The 19,190-nt window shown below is 37.0% G+C and overlaps 1 protein-coding gene across 4 annotated transcripts in view; it reads left to right on the top strand.

The window, feature by feature from the left end:
• ZNF346 (zinc finger protein 346) overlaps positions 1 to 18,532 on the top strand; it is a 32,587-nt gene extending 14,055 nt beyond the window's left edge. For 3 of the 4 annotated variants that reach the window (XM_015824999.2, XM_015824998.2, XM_015825001.1), the window contains exon 7: positions 3,030 to 3,386. In XM_015824999.2, coding sequence (XP_015680485.1) covers positions 3,030 to 3,135 — 106 coding nt within the window. In that variant the 3' untranslated portion in view covers positions 3,136 to 3,386. Of the gene's footprint in view, positions 1 to 3,029; positions 3,387 to 18,117 lie in introns of those variants that run through there. The other variant, XM_015825000.2, reaches the window with a different exon arrangement.
• The last annotated feature ends 658 nt before the right edge of the window (positions 18,533 to 19,190 follow it).

Raw genomic sequence — 19,190 nt, 5'->3', positions numbered from 1 at the left:
GAGGGAATAGAAGGAGAACTCATCAAATTTGCAGTTGATACTAAACTGGCAGGAATAGCCAACACCTCAGAAGACAAGCTCAGGATCCAAAAAGATCTTGACAAACTTGAAGAATAGGCCCTATCCAACAAAATGAAATTTAATGTGGAGAAAAGCAAGGTTTTACACCTGAGCAGGAAAAACCAAAAGGTACAAGTACAGATTAGGTGAAACCTGGCTCAAAAATAGTAACTGGAGCCCTAGTGGACAATCACTTAAATATGAGTCAGCAGTGTGCAGCAGTAGCCAAAAAAAGCTAATACAATCCTTGGTTGTATAATCAGAGGCATAGAATCAAAATCACATGGAATATTAGTATCACTTTATAAAGCTTTCGTAAGACCATACATGGAATACCGCATCCAGTTTTGGTTACCACATTGCAAAAAAGATGTCGAGACTCTGGAAAAAGTGCAAAGAAAGGCAACTAAGATGATCAAAGGCCTGGAGACTAAAACATATGAAGAACGGCTGCAGAACCTGGGTTTGGCTAGTCTAAAAAAAAGAAGAAACAAGGGCGACATGATAGCAGTATTCCAGTATTTGAGGGGCTGCCACAAAGAAGAGGGCGTCAAACTATTCTCCAAAGCACCAGAGGGCAAGACAAGAATCAATGGTTGGAAACTGACCAAAGAGAGAAGCAACCTGGAATTAAGAAGAAACTTCCTATCAGTGAGGACAATTAACCAGTGGAACAGCTTGCCTACAGAAATTGTGGGCGCTCCATCACTGGAGGTTTTTAAGAAGAGACTGGACAGTCACTTGTCTGAAATGGTATAGGATCTCTTGCTTGAGCTGGGGGCTGGGCTAGAAGACCTCCAAGGTCCCTTTCAGCTCTATTCTGATTCTGATAATTCATTACATTCAGCATTAAACAGATATTTCTTTATTCCCTGAATTGAATTTCTGTTGTCACACCATCCTTTTTGCCTGCTCCAAATTTGCTCCCAATGCTCTGGAACAAATGTAAGCACAGGAACGGCGATACTAATAATCCAGCCAGAGTAGAGATAGTGTAGTCCTCGCTCACTAACCCTGAGACTAGCAACTCAGCCAAGTGAAGAGGTCGCTAAATGGGAATTCATGGGGCTGTGACTGTGCTTTCTGGATTGAAGGAGATAAGACTACATAGGTTCATGCCTTTGGCCTTTGCTTGCCTCCTAACCACTCCTGTGCCCTTTGGGATGCTTGAATGTTGCTTACTGTCTTACTGTACCTGGCCAATCATGCACCCTCACACACCCTGCCCATGTGGCAGCAGCTATCCCAAGTCCCATTGCATTCACGTCACACCTCCTCTGCTGCTTGTGCAGCCTTCCCAAGCTTCACACTTGCACTGTCTCGCCGGACATTTGCGCACTGTTCCCATACAGCAAAAGTCACCCCAAGCCCTGCTGCACTTGCACTGTGCCTCCCCCACCATTCTTGTAACCTTGTGCAGCTTCTCTGAGCCTCATACTCATACCACATCTCGCCAGCCACCCATGAACCTCTCGCTTCCTCTCCCACTGGGCAGCAGCCATTTATCTGCCTGCTAGCCTGCTTGTGAGCTGCTTGGGACTTGCAGCTATCTGCTGGCTTCTCCATTTTCTTATAAGTTGTTGGAAGCCAGTAGAGAGTTTTGAAGAGGTGCTCACAACAATAGTAACAGGGATTGCAGGGATTGCTGTTGCTGAGCAATGCAGTCACATGATGTCACACATTATAACTGCATTGCTCAATGGTTGATTTTTTGGTCCCAGTTGCCATTGTAAATCAAGGACTACTTGTAACGTAGAGAAACTGCTATTGGTAAAGAACTCGGGCCTGTGTGGAAACACACTGTATGAATCTATAAATAATAAACGTCTTCAGTTTCCTTGAGCGAATCAGTTTTTAGTCCTCTGAAGTCAAGTTGTCTCAGAACAAATCAGTTGAATAGTTTTGGTCTTTTAATTGTACCTGCCAATGGGAGAGCTTCTCATTTGGACAGATTTTTTTTTAGAATACTTCACATAGAACCAAACAAATAATAACATTAATGAATGGCAAGTTGCTTAATTGAGGAAATCACATTTTATGAAACCTGTGTTGGTGTGAAACCTAATTGGAGAAAAAACTTTTTCAAAGAGCCATAAACTGCATGTTCCTTTTTGGATCCCCATAACTCCTTTCTGTTGTGCCGCTGAAATTTGGCAGTTTCCCACTAGAAACCAACTGCATATGCCTTTTTCCATTGTTTTTAGGCTTGCTAATTAAGCAATAAAAAAGATTTTTTAAATATAAAGACCACTTTCCTGAAAAGGCCAGAAATCCTATTTTTGGTCAGTTACGTGGCACGGTGTAGCTATTTCACATCGTTATTGAAGTTCTTATGCCAAAAAAAAGTTTCAGGACAGAATAAGTACACAAAGATTGTTCACCCTGACACAGAAAATGCTGCTCAGGAAAGTGTCCTATTGCGTTTTCTGGCTGTAGAGAGCAAGAAATTCTGTTCTGTCCTAACATATATTATAGATCACATTGTTATTATTTATTATCTCTTTTTGTTGGTTTACCCAAATTACTAATTTACTCTGTTAAAAAGATCTTCTTTCACAATATCAAATAGTTCATAAACTAAGTGATTGCTGAGTGCTGGTAATGCAGCAATCTGCCAAATTTATAAGCCTGTGGCAATTGTTCAGCTTTGCTGACAAATCCTGTCCTCTAAATATCAAGCTGTTACATGCAAAGTTAAAGTTTCTGGTTATAGCTTTAGTTGTGTTGAAGAAGAGACTTTCTGCCAAAAGTTCGCAATATTCCTTCTTAGGTAATATGCTCTTTTGATCACAAACTCCAACTTATAATATATAGAACAATTTTTTAACATGAAATTGCATGTGCTCTTTTGAAGTGGCTCCTTCTGGAATCTTGTGAGATTTTTCAATATCTTTTTGTTCTTGATTTAAGCTTCCAGTAGGTAGATATATATACAACTAATGTTGTTCCTTCCCTGTCTCGCTCCCCAGCATACCAGGAGGCATTCCTGTTACAGCACGATACCAGAAACAACTGTACACACGAGAGGAAACCACTGGCCCTGATGGCTACAGCTATTTCAGCCAGGACCTCTAGAGCAAATTGCTGTGCTGTCTCTGGATTGCTCGTGGCTCAAAAGTGAACCCTTTTGCCAGCCTGCTACGATATTACAGTTCCGCTGACTAAATGAAATCCTCCTGGTCTGCAGTGTACAGGTTTAGCTGATCCAGAACCAACTATTGGCTAAAGGATTTAGAAGGGACATCATTACTACTTGGCATTTGCTCAGTCCTTTAGAGTAGTGTTCATTGTGTAATCTCTTACTGTAATAGCAGATGGGGCGGGTGGGATACGGGGTTCTCTCTGGCCCCGCCAAGGCTTGGCATTTGCTGGGATTCCATCTTGAGCCCATCCTTTCCTTCTGCCTAGAAGAAGCAGAAGGAAGTCCTACATGCAGGAACAGAGCGAGATCGACCTTAGGAAGAAAGCTCTTTAATTCAGGGTAACATAAGGCTTGTTATCTATGAGACGTGGAATGGGTGTAATGGACGGACTAATTATCCTTGCTTAGAATGAGGTGTTACATTGCTGTATTCATCTTGCCCCTGCTGGAATTAATAGGGTTTGTGTGCAGTTTCTTAAGTCTCCCATTTTGCCATTCAAAACTACTTTGTATTTCAGCAGATGTTGGCTTTGGAGCAACTGGTGGTCTGTCCGGTAAAGTTTTTTTTTTTTTTGTTAGTAGTACGCATAATCAACTTCAGAAACACAAGAAGGAGGGGGCTCTGGTACAAGTAGTGGTGCCTCCCTAAAGCTGCACTCTTTCTGTTCCTGGCATTCTTCTAGAAATTGTAATGTGTTTGAACCTATCTGTATCCCAAGTTTTTTATGTTAAAATGTTAATGAGAAATCATTTCATGTGGCGATGGAGGCTCTTGATTTTTGTTCTTTAAGTCATTCTAACAGACAGAAATAAATTGAGAGAATCCAGAAACTGCATTTTGACTCTCTGGTAGAAGTGGAGTTTGTAAGTGAACCTTCCCTGAGGCATACTTTATTTTTGGCAGTGTCAGCTCTCTTATTTCTTACCTTTGTAAATTCAGTAACTGTCCTGAAGCTTAGATATTGGATGATGTGTTTTAGAGGCATCTAAGATTTCTGTTGTCTTCTTGCTGATAAATTTCTAAAACATAGGAGGGAATTCTACTTAAGCTGATTTGGTTGCATGTTTTCTTTAGAAAAGAAAAAGTATAATCAGTTCTGCTAATATTAGATTAATTCTTTCCCTGTGCATGCAAAAATGGAGAATTGTCAATATCCAAGTCTGTTAAAGTAGAGTATCAAAAGATAGTCGCCACTTTATGTACCCCATCTTTAAAACTATTTCCGTTTAAGGCCAGCTAACAAATGTTCTACTTCAAACGAAGCAGCATTTCATAAGACTTGCTGACAATTTAGAAGTCCTTTGCTCAATGGCTTGTTTAATCTGCAGTCTTCATGATGAACAGGAAGACCATGTCCTTTCTAGGCAACTCATTTCTAGGTCCTGAATAGTTTTTCCTATTATCACTTAATCTTCCTAAATTAAGCTAGTTGGCAGGAATTTGGTATGAAAACTGGGATGTAGTATCTTCTATTTTATGTAGTGGCAGGTCATGTGAATTTGCATTCCCTTCTAATTGAGTGAGAGTATTGCCTGGCATCTTTGTCTTTTTTGGATAGCCTCTATTTCCATCTGCATTATTTGTGCGATTGAAATACATGAATATTGCTCCCTTATTTATGTTCTCTGGCATATATCTGTGTTAATATGTGTGCGTGCACACATTCCCTTTTAGCCCATTGATTTTTTAAAAAATTAAAAGAATCTTATCTTTGTGTCTCTACTTCTCCAGCTGAACTATTACGGTAAGATTCAAAGTATACCAGAAGAACTTTTTTTCTATAATGATTTATTTCCACTGATTATCATTTCTGGCAAACCTCTTTTGCTGTTTTCTTTGGGCATAAATTATTCTCCACCATTTTTGCCCAATTCAAGCAAAGATTAGTTTTAAAACTCTGTTTACATTCATGATTTCTTATTGACTTAATGGGGTTAAGTATTCTGAGGTTGCATCTCATTATTTCCAGTAAATTCAGAATATAGTTTCTTTACAAGAAAAAAGGAGTAACAGGATTTAAGTAATTTTGTGTGTGATCTAGGATAAATATATATACATAGACACTTTCTCATGACAGTTTTCCTGTGAATAATCCTTCAAATATTATCTTCTGACTTTTGGTGGTTATGTGTACATTAACAATTGTTTCTTTCTCAGCATTTAAGTTTTCTGTTTTGGCATTCTCATTCTCCAGCATCTTGTGCACTATTTGAGACATGATGTGTGATATGCTTAGTGAGCTTTCACAGTCTACACTGTAAACATTTGGAGACTATGGTTGCCTGTATGAAATTCTGACTTTAGAATTTTATTTCTAATGCATATTGAATTATTTTGCAGTTGCTAAGTGTTGTGGCCAATGCAAGGATGAATAAGTAGTCTGTTACCTCAATAAAGTGATTAATATTTTGGTTCAGACTAAGTACAAATGGGACATTCGCAATTAACCTTTTGCCTATTTTCTCTTTTTTAAATAGCCAGGCATCCTCTTTCTTATTTTAGAGATTAAAGAATTGTTTTTGTATTCATAGCAAGTATATGTGTTGCTTGTGTAATATTTATACTTTGGAAAAATTACATCAAGAATTGGGTTTCAAAAATCACAATTCTGCACATATATCAAATATTGCAATATGGGAATCTATATCATAAATATCATAAATTTAGAATTTTTAGGAAAAGTGTTGGGGCAGAGGCTTGTGACAGGCTTAATATATTTAGACCAAAAATCTTAAGCATGCACACAGACCTAAGTACCATCTTCTACCATTTTTAATATAGCACTAAGCATATATAGACAATTTACTGCTCTGAACAATGTGTATATAGTGTTATGGTAAGAGTAGATTCCTGTTTTATTCGTTCATTTGAATGAATAATTCTGAAAAATTGGGGATAGTATGAAATGAAGATATAGATGTCTATGGGGATTCTCAGTCATCCAGGTCATAGTTATCTCAAAGGTGCTTTTTCACAAGGCAACTGGACTTTGTTCTTCTTTGAAGATGCTTCGCTTCTCATCCAAGAATCTTCTTCAGCTCTGACTGGATGGTGGGGAAGGACATTCATAACATTGAGGTTTACAGAAAACCTCCACACATGGATCAATATTTACATTTTGATTCTCACCACCCACTGGAGCACAAAATGGGACTTATCAGAACCCTACACCACCAAGCTGAAGGCCTGCCTACCAGCAAAGATGGGAAAGAAAAAGAACTAAAACACACATGGAAGCCCTAAGAATGCATGGCTATCCCAAGTGGGCCTTCATCAAATTCCAAAAAAGACCCGGCAGGAGCTGCTCCATAACAGACAAAGAAGAAAACAATAAATGAAGCAACGTAGTCATTCCAAATATTGCAGGAATATTGGAAAAGCTCAGAAGGGGACTTCCGGTTTTGTGCACGTAGCGCATGGCCGTGCGAGAGCGGACCTCCGCTCCCCACGGCTAGTTTCGCCCTGCCAGGGGGACCCTAGATGGGTCTGAAGTCGCCCCAAAAAGGTGACCATGAAAGAGGGGCATCCTGTTGATCACGAAGCGACAGCAATTGCTTCGTTTGATCCAGGGAAAGCCCTCCGAATCTGACAGGAGAAAGGCTAGCTGCTTGCTAGCATCTAGCCCAAGCTACCTGCAGCCGAGAAGTCCAAGAGCACTAACAAGAATAACGGTGAACAGCGTGCTTGGAATTGGTGAAAGTATTTGATCTTCTCTCCCTTATTTTGCAACTAAGTCCCTGGGAAAGATCCCCAAAGCAAAAAACCTCCAAAAGTGAGGGGAGGGGATTACATTCCCATTCCCCCATTGACGGAAGTGGCAAATTAATATTTAAGGAGGAAAGAAACATATTGAAATTAAATTTAAAACACTACAATCTGATCAAACTTAGAAACTAAAACAAACTGCTAAGATTATATTCTAAAGGATTTTGATGAAATTATATATTAAAAAAGAATAATAATAAGAACTTCTTGCCTGAAAGAGCTGCAAAACAAATATTTGCTGATATCTAGTGGACAACTAGAATATAGCACATTAAAGACAATGCCCAGAAACAAAGAAAAATCTGTTCCCATGAACTATAATAACATTTAAGAAGATAGTTGCCAGGGGACAAAGAAGAGATTGTATACTGGACCAGCCATAAAATTGGAAAGTGTTTGAAGGAAAAGAAATATTTTGATTGTGGACTAAACTTATGCATTGTTTAAAAACTTTGATCTATGACTATGTTTTGAGAGGGAAAGTTACAGGAAGGATTTAAGGTGGCTAAATATACTGAATTGCAATTCTGACTGGTTGACAATTGACAATTGACTCCTGAAAGAAAGAATTGTTATAAAACCTTGAAACCTTGACAATTGAAAATTACAGTGGATTATAAAAATTATATATAAAGACAAGAATTATATAAAATTGGACTGTTTGGATTTTTTGAGTTTTGGCCAGCTTGACAAGGCTAATTACAGAGACTATGGCACTTATGACGGACTACTCGAAAGAGGGAGACAACATGGATATGACATATTCATTAAAAAATGATAGAAAGCCACACTTAATATCTACTCTTGAAGGATTCAACTGGAAAGATCAAAGACCTCTAGAAGCAACATTTCAAGACAAGACAAATACTTTCCAAGAAGAAAGTTATGCAATGCTATGACAAATACAAATCACAATAGCTCTAAATCACGATGAGATTAAACATAACTTTGATAACATAAAGGAATATACTACTTATTTAAATTTACAATCAAAAACATTCAAAGAATGATGGTAAAGAATGAACAAACAAATCAGATAACAGAATGTGAACTAGAAAAAAAGGACTTAATTGGTGAAGTCACAAATGAAGGGAACTATAACTTTTAATACAAGCAAGAAAAACTTCACAAGATTTGGATACAACAATAAATATGGAAAAGATACCTTATGCATTGGAACGTCAAAATAAACCTGAGAAGAAAGAAGACTTAACAAAATGGACAGTGGTAGGAGAATCACTGTTTGGGAGTCAAAAAGCATACATCTTACGTATTATGTATCCTCTATGCCTAACAACAACTACAAAAATACAAGAACTGTTTGACAAGTCGAAAATATTAATTTGGAAAACAATTTGGCAAAGGAAGATTAGAGACGGACTTAAGAGACTTGACTCGCCCTACCAGATGGAATAATATACGAGCAAACACTTGTTTGAATATGGCTAAATAAACAAATAACTTTGGCTATAAAGGGACTTTAGAATAAATGGGATAAAAGATATAAGTAATATGGTATTTTTTGATAAGACACAAAATGTAAAAATATTGGGATGATGAAAGTGAAGAAAAAGTTTGAACTTTAAAGACAAATTAAGTTTGAAAAGATTTAGGATTATGGAATGACTAAAATAGTATGGGGAAATTAGGCTTAATAAGAATTTTGAAAAAAGGATATATAGTGATTTAATTAATTTTTACAAATAGAAGTGAAATATAAATTGATTAGAAAAGATGTTATAGGTAGATGTTATAATAGATAAGTAATATAGTATTTCTATAATATATGAAATGAAAATACTGGGATATATTTAAGTGGAAAATTTGGATATTTAGATGTTAATTATTGAGAAAATTATGATTGATAAGAATTGTTTGAATATTATGGAGAAATTGAGTTTAAACAAGATTTATGAAAATAAGATATATGGTGAATTAAGATGACTTTTACAAACATAACATAAGTTGATAAGAAAAAAATGTTATATATGAACGCTATTGTTGGTATAAATATAGAAGAAAATGTTTTTATTTAATCATTTATATATTGTTAATATTAAATATCAAAAAATATATTTGTTTAATGCTGAAGAAGGAGAATACTATTGGGAGAAGAGAGGATCAAGGAAATATATTATCAGTTGATATACTAATTATGGAAATATAAAAATTATTGACTTTAATTAACTATTATTGATTGTAAAAAAAATCATGAACCAAGACAACACGCTGTACACCAGGCACTAAGGTTGTTATTGTAAAAAATTAATAAAACTTTTACAAAAAAAGGAAAAGCTCAGGAGGGTCTTCAGCCAACACAACATATGTGCACACTTCAAACCCCAAAATTCACTAAGGCAGAAGCTTGTCCACCCCAAAGATAAAACATCCAGGCACAAACTGAGCAACGTGGTATATGCGGTACAATGCAGTGAGCCATGTGCAGATCTGTACATTGGAGAACAATCACTTCATAAATGCATGGCACAACATAGAAGAACAAACCCATCAGGACAAGATTCAGCAGTCCATCTGCATTTAAAAGACAAAGGCCACTCTTTCGAAGACAGCAAAGTCCACATTTTGCACAGAGAGGACCACTGGTTTGAAAGAGGAGTCAAAGAGGCCATTTATGTCAAAACTGAACAGCCCTCTCTACAATGCAGTCCTTTAAACAGTTCCCAAAAGGCTCCACACCCATTTGCACCACTCACAGACCCCAACGACACAGATAAACTTCCAGGTGGCCTCAACGACTCTCTAAAAGAATGCAAAAGACCAGCTGTTTGCAAGGAGTATAAATCCTTCCATTCCCCACCATCCAGTCAGAACTGAAGAAGCTTCTTGGATGAGAAGTGAAACATCTTCAAAGAAAAACAAAGTCCGGTTGCCTCATGAAAAAGCACCTTTGAGAAAGATATAGATGTGTACTCAATTGGAAATATGCATTGTTAGAATTGTATTTTACTGCGTAAGCTTAGCAGTGTAGAATATCATTGCTTGCCAAATTTATGAAAAATTAATTTCATCCTGTCAAATAGCATCTTACCTATAATCATCTAGATGATAAGTGCAGTGGGTAAAATTAATTTAGGAAACTGAAGTATTCCTTAATAATCTGTGAATGCAGAATTTTTAAAATTAATGTTTTTCTGAAGACACTCACCTCCCACTCAGAAGGTTGAGGGTTCAGTTGTGGGCAGTGACAGATGTTTTTCGGGCGCAAAGAAAAAATATCTGCTGCGAGCTCCGCGTAGGTGTCAGGAAGGGCATCCAGCCAGTAAATGCTTAGCTCCATTCAGTCACCCTGATTCCACCCCAAAGCAAGGGATTACAAGGTCATAAAAAGAAGAAAAAAACGTTTTTCTTAATTATTGTGTAGCAGAATAGAATCATGAAAGCTTGTAAATAGCTGGTCAGGCTTATAATGAGTGTTGTATGTGAAAGAATGATGCATACAGTCAATCTGCTCTTTTCAATTAGGCAAATGGGCCCTCCATCTGATGAATTAATTCTCCTTTATAAGCATCATTAGAATTTGAGCCATTCCTTTTTTATCATAGTAATTATTAGATCCATATATTAGGAAAGAACAAGTCATTTATTTTACTAGCTTTATAAAAGATGTTCTAGTTCAGTTATAGCTGCCTACAATTCATAAGATTGGTGGCAGACATGATAGATCATCCCGTTTTTTGTGAATTACTCTTATCTTAGGAACATTTCCTAAATATAGTTACTGAAATTTTGGAAGTTCAACTGGATTTCAAAAATCCAGGATTTCTTGTTGGTAAAATGGTCTAAAAGTTAATCCACTTCAAGAATTTAAAATAAGTAGAAGAAGCACATCAGAACCTTTGCTGATCAGTGAAGAGTATTTTTTTCTCAAAAGAAAACAAAGCTGCAAATACAGTGAGGAGATGGAAATACAGGGAGTCCTCAACTTACAACCACAATTCAGAGTGGAATTTCCACTGTTGAGCAAGGTGGTTGTAAAATGAGTCACGCCCAATTTTATGGCCTTTTTTGCCACCATTATTAAGCAAATCACCGTAGTTATTAAATGAATCACACAGGTTGCTAAGCAAACCCAGCTTCCCCCATTGACTTTGCTTCTTGGAAACCCTCAAGGAAGGTCACAAATGGTATTCATGTAACACTGGAAAGGTTGTAAATGTAGACTGGTTGCAAAAGCACCCAAATGTTAATCATGTGACTGCAGTCATAGTGCAAGGCTAGGTGTAAGCCACTTTTTTCAGCACCATTGTAACTGAACAGTCATTAAACAAATGGTTGTAAATTAAGGATTACTAATATGAAACAGCTTGATTTCTCTAGGTTTATTTGTGATAACTGCAAAAAGCGAGAAGAAAACAAATTCTGCTACTATCACTGGCTTAAAGTAAACCCTGCCACTCTCCCCCAATAAATTGTTGTAAAATGCCCTCTAGGGAGAAACTGGACAAAATAGTGCCCCTCCCCAGTTTGTGGTTACAAATGAAAAGAATTTCAAAAAGCTTTGGCAGAAAGGTGGAGAGATTCAAATTGCCTAAGCAGATTTATTGATCTGCTGAGAACTTGCAATGTGTGACCAGATGGGGGAGATGGAGAACCATTGTTATGAATTGTTTAAAGCTGCAATACAAAATCCACTCAAGGCCCGCCCTCATTTATTTCAAATGATTTCAGTAATTTAGTGCTACAGTGCTAATTTCCTAATCTGATGCGAACAGTTGTTCTTGACTGAAGCACTGCCATGCTGCCAACTCAATAAAAGGGAGTTGTACAGTTTGCAGTTACCTTTCTTACTGCCAAGTTGAACAGTGAATAGTAAAAGGAAAATGCAAGAGTAGAAACTTATATCGGAGCATTTGTATACTCCCATGGAATCCAACCTTTCAACTTTAAATCTCTGATTTAACCCAACTCTTCATGGCTGCACTAGGTTGAGCAGGAGTATTTTTCTTAGCTTTTTATTAACTTTTGCACGTAACTGTCAGTTCTTTTTCATAATGAAACTCATAGCTAAATATGAATCCAGGGGGCTTCCAATAATACTATGTGTGTTTGTATGTTTGCCTGCAGGTGATTTACATTTTTTTTTAATTTTGCAGGTATGTAAGGTAGTGTTTCATTTGGAACAATAAATAGCCGGTGAAAGGGTATCAAGGAAGAAACAGCATAGATTTGATGTGGCTCGGTTCACTTGTCCTTGATCCCAAGTGCTAATTAATTTACTGCTGTGGATACTGCTCAGTTGATACTGTACCAAGATTTGCCTCAACCTTGGTATAATTTTTCAAGGGTGATAGTGTGGGGATATTAGTCTTGGTAAATCAGACCCATCCAATCCTTCATGTGTTAGGGGAACCTCACAAATCTGGAAAAGAGGATGCTGACCCTCTTTTATTATTGATTCCCAGTAATCAGTAGATACAACAGCATATTGCCTCTGATGAAATGGTAGATGATTTATTTGCTTTCTCCTAAGGTGAGCAGAGAGTTAATGTAGTAATCCCTTATAAGGCTGGTGGGGCATAAAGCTAGAAGTGGGAGAGCATGAGGGAAAGGGCAGAGAAAGGAAAAAAGAGACAATCAGTCAATAATAAAACAGGAAGACAAATGGCCCTAATAAGTAAGCTCAACTCTGAGTAACTAAGGATAGAATTTTGTATCTCTAAACAGCAACTTGCATCCCATATTTTCAATTCATACACTTTTTGTTTAATAAAGTTTTAATTCTTTCAGTTGAGTAAATGAGAGCATAACACACTTTATATATGCCCTAAGGTATGTGCCACAGGAAAAGAACTTATAAGAGAATATCAATAAAAGAACTCATTTATTTTGGGGTGGTAGCATTGAGATTTTAAGTTATATTTATCCACCTGAGTTATTTAAATGAAATTGTGCTACTTCTTACCAAATAAACATGGTTTTACAATATCACCTATGATTCAGGAGGTAATAAGTACTTATGCACATTAGGAGCAATGATTATCTAACCCATACCCTCTTAAAATTATTCACAAATTTTGCAGTAGAAGCATAGAAGTGCTTCCATCAGTTTTAAAGTTGCCAACACTTTATTTCAAAGTGGATGATCTCGAATTCTAACATTGCATGTGAGAGAAAAATATCCACAGTATTTATGCCCATATGATTTAATATACAGTAGCTCCTCTTACTCAATATCTAAGCAAAACAGCCCTTGTTGCTGTAGGCTTTTCTGATAGAGGAGCTATTCCACCTCATTTTAGTTGCCATTTTTTGCAACTTTCTATATAACATTCTTTTTGATAATTATTTAAAAACACAATGAAGGAAAAAAGCAGGAAAGTAAGAAAAACATGGCAAAAATACAGATTTACAAGCATTTTACTTATTTGTTTATCAATGTCACCCATTTCACTATCAAGCAACCCTGGATGGCTTACAGTGTCATAAAATGACATTGGCATAAGGTTAAATTAAAAAATTAAGGTAATCTCAGATCAGTGCTGCATATTAAACTCTTATATGAATGTAGAACTTTAGAATATTCCATTTATCAAGGTAATATACAATATGAATAACTAGTCTAATATAAATCATAAGTCAAAGAATTACAAAGATTTTTTGTCTAAATTCTTATTTACCAAATCAAGGAAAAGTTTAGATCCGAAAACCTTATATTACAAGAAATCCAAGCTTCCAATGCAGTAGAAACCCATATGTGAAATTATAATCCATGAATGTTACCAAGTTGAGTTAAATTCTGTATCAGATAGTTTTTCAAATACAGTTATTTTTGACATTGATGCATACTCCCTATTTTAAAGTGCAGTGACCAGAACTGCATACAACACTCACAAATGTGATTTCTATAAAAACATTATTATATTAGATTTATGTTCTATTCCCTTCTTAATGATATCAGGCACGGAATCTGCCTTTATTCAGTAGCTGCACACCAAGTTGACATTTTTATTGAGATAACTACCATAACTCCACATGCCTCTCTTAATCAGTCACTGCTAGCTCAGATAAAAAGATTGGAATTGTTTGTGCTTTGTGCCAACATGCATCATTTCGTTCCTCTTTACACAGAACTGTATTTACTTCCTTCCTTGTCTACATAGCAATATTTAATTGAATCCATACAATTCCTGGACAATGTAAAATGTTTCAAAAATATAATTTAAAAATCAAGTAAATATGATGGTCACTTGAACAGAACGTAAGGTTAAAAACTTGCTAGATTAAACTTGCTTCCTAAAAGATTTGATAGTGGCCATAGTAGTAAGTAGTAAGATATCCCATAAGGTAAGGGCCACCACTGAGAAGGTCCGTTGCCTGTTTCATGTCCAATTATTCTCAGAAAGGGGAGATCCTCAACATCCTCCCTAGATGGGCAGATGGTAGATACAATTCTGGCAAGGCGTTGCCTAATATAAGTCACTGCTGTGCCCTAAAGGACTTCATAAGTAATGATCAGCACCTTTAATGGGCCTGGTAGCCTACTGGTAACCAATCTGAAATAGGTGTTATTCTAGACTGACAAGGTAAATCCATCAGCAATCTTGCAGCTGTACTTTGCATTAGGTTGTAGCTTCTGGGTGATCGCCAAAGCCAACCTCCACAGAGTGCATTGCAGTAGTCTTAACAGATTATCAGATAAGTAGTAACTTGTCATGTCATTCTGGTTGAGGTAGGATAGTAACTGGCGCATCAGCTGATGTCAGGCAAAGGCTTCTCTATCCACAGCTTCCACCTCTGATTCATGAAGCTCCAAGAGTCTACACTACAATATCTCCCGGGTTACAAACCAACTCTTTGGAGAGGATTGTAACCCAGGGTTATAATACAGGGACCAATATTCTTGGATTGCCCAGATGTTTACTGGGAAACAGCAACTCTGTCCATCAGATTCAGATTCAACAGGCTCAAAAGAATCCTACACAAGACACTGCCTCACTATCACTTTAGATTGTCCAACTGGCATCTAGAGTAGAATGAATATGAGAGGCATTTTTCTCCCTAAAGTTACCTAGGTTACTCTAAACAGGGCTGCCAGGCACAAAACTGCAGATGCAGCAAATATGAATTTATACTTGTCTACTTTGATTGCCACTGTGTAGTCTCAAACCTGAGCTCTTAGCAGTGCTTGATTGCATCCAAAACCATTTCCTATTGTGGATATATCTTCTGAGAGCTCTTTTTTTATTTTGGAGTTCCAAGTTCTTGTTAGAAATCTCTTTTTTATTATAATATCAAATGTGTTTATAATGTCAAATGAACATTTTGATATTATAAACAAACTTGGCCACTTCACTGCTCTACAGATTGTTTCTGTACAAGTTAAAAAATATTGGTCGCCACACACAAAAGATCCTGCTATGCACACCTTGCCACTGTGAAAATTGTCTACTTACACATTTCTATGCTCTGTTTCCTACTTTTAACCAATCACCAATCCATAAACAAACTCTTCTTCTTATCCCATAATACGTTCAGGGAAGGTCTCAGAGACAAGTCTTACCTTTGCAGAAATCAAAGGAGTTCCTTTCCATCAAAGCTCAGGCTTCTGTTTATTTTTGATTGGCCGATTATGTGTCATCAAGTTAATGTTGATTTCTGGTGACCACAAAGATTTTGTCTGTTTATTTCCAGTATTTAATAATACCTGCACCAATTTTTCTAAGAACAGATATTAAATTGTTTTATAGTTTTTTATATTACTCAATTCCTTTTTAAAAATTGGGTTCATGTATTTAAATTTTAGAAAACTATTTAGCAGGCACTTTTTCATCCGAGGATTATTTATTTTCAGTGTGTTAATTTGACATCTATTTAAATATTTTATTACTTCTATTTACCTCAAATTGCTCAACTTCCTTCTAGCAAGCCAGTTTAGGCATACCTATTTGTCCTACACACCCTCATCATTGGTGTCAGATGTAAAGACTGAATTCTCTTTCCTTGCTGTTTTCCTATTATCCTTTAGCATACATATTTAACCTCCCTCCCACCTTCCCTAATTATCCAATAGCCTTTTTTTTCAGTTTCCTATTCCAAATATATTTGAATTCCTGTTGTTCTTTCTCTTAGTTTCTTCATGCTCTTCAAATTCTTCCTGCATCTTTTATTTTATCAGCTTGTTTCTTTCGGTTCTTCTCATTCGGCCATGCATTCTTTCTTCCTTATTTATTGGATGTATATCCTACTTTCAACAGGAGCTGAAGGAAGAACTCTTTGCTTTAATGCATTGCTAAGCTGTTCATTAGCCCCTTGGATTTTGCAATACCTCACTTTAGCTTAGTATATTTACTAACAGATTCCATTGTTAGCATTTTGAATAAACTCCAAGGATTGTGGAGAGAAATTCCTTTTTTTAATCTCCCTTTCAACTTTATATTTACCACTTTTTCTAATTTTTAGAAGTTTGTGGGGGGGGGGTTTGAAGTGAATTGTGTCAATCCTGAATTTCTTTGCAGGCCTCCCCTTACATCCACTGCTTATAGCAATATTAGTTTCCAATTAATTCAATAACTTTTAGGTCTTGAGCAAGCTTCTAGATGCTATTTAACATTATGTCCTGGGTTGCATTTATCCTTTTTTACCTCCCTGACTGGCTATTCTAGGGCACAAGAATTTAGAGCACTAACAATTAGCTTCAAAGCATACGTTTTTCCATTCTGTAGGAAGACAGAATTTGCCCATTATTATTATTTCACTTTCATGTGTTAATGCGGCAAATCTCTGATTAGAGAGTCACAATAAGTTGACATAATCAATTCGTGAGCAAAACTCTCTTGCGAGCAATGTTTATTTGGGTAGGCAAAAAGCAACAAAGCCATCCATGCGGTTTCTTGGCAATATTCTCAGAAGTGCTTTGCCAGCTCCTTTGTCCAGAATGTGGGGAGGGGGGTTGCCACCCAGCTGGCTTTTTTTTTTTTTTGCATAAAAAAACGACTAGAACCTGGGTCTTTTTGCTCCTAATTCAGTGCATTAACCACTGTGCCAAACTTGTTCTTGGGAGGTGCTTTCTGGGACTTAAGTCTAAGATAAAGAAATAAACAGGATCCCAAGAATTACTTTTGGACTAGTACCTCCTTAAAATAATTCATGAATTATCAGGAGGGAAGGTGATCAATTGAAAGACCAAAATTTATAGTGACATCAAGTGTCAGGACAATGAAAATTCCAATTAGCTGCCAATAGCATCCAAAAGAATCTCGATCTTCAAATCATAATCATCATAATGGGGAGTTAATTGAAAGTGTCAGTGCTATTCAGTGAAAAAGGAACATTCAGTGTCAATCCTGCTAGGTAGGCCAGACCAAGAAATCAATTCCATGGAAAGGCTAAAAGCACTTTTATCAAGATTGGCTATAATACGGGGAATCATGCGAGTTAGATAATGTTGCAATACCTCCAACTACATTGGTTCAGTGAATTAGGAAGATGCCGGAGCCAAATATTATCTCTGTTATGAATTTAAAATAAGCTTTAACCTTCTGCTTGCATATCTCTGCCAAAGTAATGTTCCCTACTCTCAGCGTAAAGATACTGTTCAGTGTAGACACCAACGTAGAAAAAGACCAAAATACTTCCTCACCAGCAATCAACACCTGGCTGAGCAGAGAGTAACACCAAGATTAACACTAGACCAACAATCAAGAAGTAAACAATACCCCAATCAAGGAATTGCCAACTCAGACAAACAAGCTAACAGTAAACAACAGCCTAATCAAGGAAACACTAAAACCTTTCTCACCAACACTGACAAGGCAAGCCACTAATGTATAAAATGGGAGCAAACAGCACCCCCTTTTGCAATGATGATGTTAATTAATTTGGTAATGAAACATCTGCAAGAAAACAACCAAGATCAGAGAGCACCAAGGGACCCTACAGTTCAACCCTGAGCTACAAATATTCTCTTCTATCAGAAACCTTTCAGAAGTTGAATTAAAATAAAACTGCTGGCCACATTTGAATCTGGAAAGAGCAATTAAGTCAAATGCATCCACTCTAACCAAAATGAAATGAGTATTTTCCCACAAGGCATAGATAATTGTATCTGCTGTTGCTGTTGGATTGATTCTCCTTTCCCTGAATTTATTAACAGATAACCAACATTTCCAAACTTGTCTTACTTCCTTAGGTCTGCAAGTTCTACTCTACCTGTGCTAATAATAAACGCCACCAGACCTCCACCTCCTCCAAGCAGATTGAGCCCAGCCTGTGAGATCAAGTAGGGAGGAGCTGCTTTTGGTCCCACGTTTCCGAGATATCAAGGGAGCCACAGCTTCTCCATAGCTATGCCAATGCTACAGAATGGCTCCCGACTGAAATCAAATTGGGCCCCTCCTTGATAGGTTTTAGGAAGTTATTAAAAATGACTTTTTTTTTAAATAGAACCCTTTTTTTGTCTCCTATTTCAGTTTTGGTTTTTGCGATTTGGACAGCTTGTTTTAATTCCGTTGCTGTTTTTACTGTGATAGTGTAACCAACGAAAGTCAGAAGATTATGGATGGATTAAATTGAATAAAGAAAGAATAAAGTGACACACAGTAGTATCTTGCCATATTTCTTGGCTCTAACAAAATATTTACAATGCACACTTATAATAGATCACAGGTGCCTGTGTGAAGCTTTGCATGAGACTGTGGCAGTTGACATCTAATTCACGTGGTTGCTCTGAACGTGCTTTTATGCCACTTGCGTACATTACCTGTTTTTGTTTATGCTGTTCAGCTAAGCATGCTAGATAACTTTCAGCTGTGTGTCAATGCTCTTGCATCCACATCCTGAACTTCCCTGACAAAATTCCAGCCTCTAAAGCTCCAGAGTCTATGAAAAGGGCAGGGAGTTAATATTCTAGCCTCAAAACGGAATTGGAGCAGGCTGAGCTCCCTGAATTGATCAAACTGCAGCTGCTGCATCTGTAGCAAAGCAAAACCAGGCCTTGGAGGTCCTGTTTATGCCAAGGTTTTTGCTGAGGTTGCCTTTGTGGTCTGGGCTGCTCGTATGTCCTTAAGCAACAGGCCACCAGAGGCCCAACTAGGCAATTTAACTCTGAAAACTCAGTGGGATTATACAAGAAGGAGTATCTCAGTTTGGGCTTTGTTAGCTTTTTAGTAAGAAACTATTATACATCTGGCATTGTGAGGCAAGTGGTGTTTTGTGAGGGGACTTCTGTGGAATCTGCAATAGGACCCTATTTAGTAACCAAAG

This window comes from Protobothrops mucrosquamatus, unplaced genomic scaffold, assembly GCF_001527695.2.
Source record: "Protobothrops mucrosquamatus isolate PMUCROS unplaced genomic scaffold, P.Mucros_1.0 scaffold2443, whole genome shotgun sequence".
Classification (NCBI taxonomy): Eukaryota; Metazoa; Chordata; class Lepidosauria; order Squamata; family Viperidae; genus Protobothrops; species Protobothrops mucrosquamatus.
The sequence above is the reverse complement of the archived record's forward strand: the minus strand, read 5'-3'. Positions and strand labels throughout refer to the sequence as shown.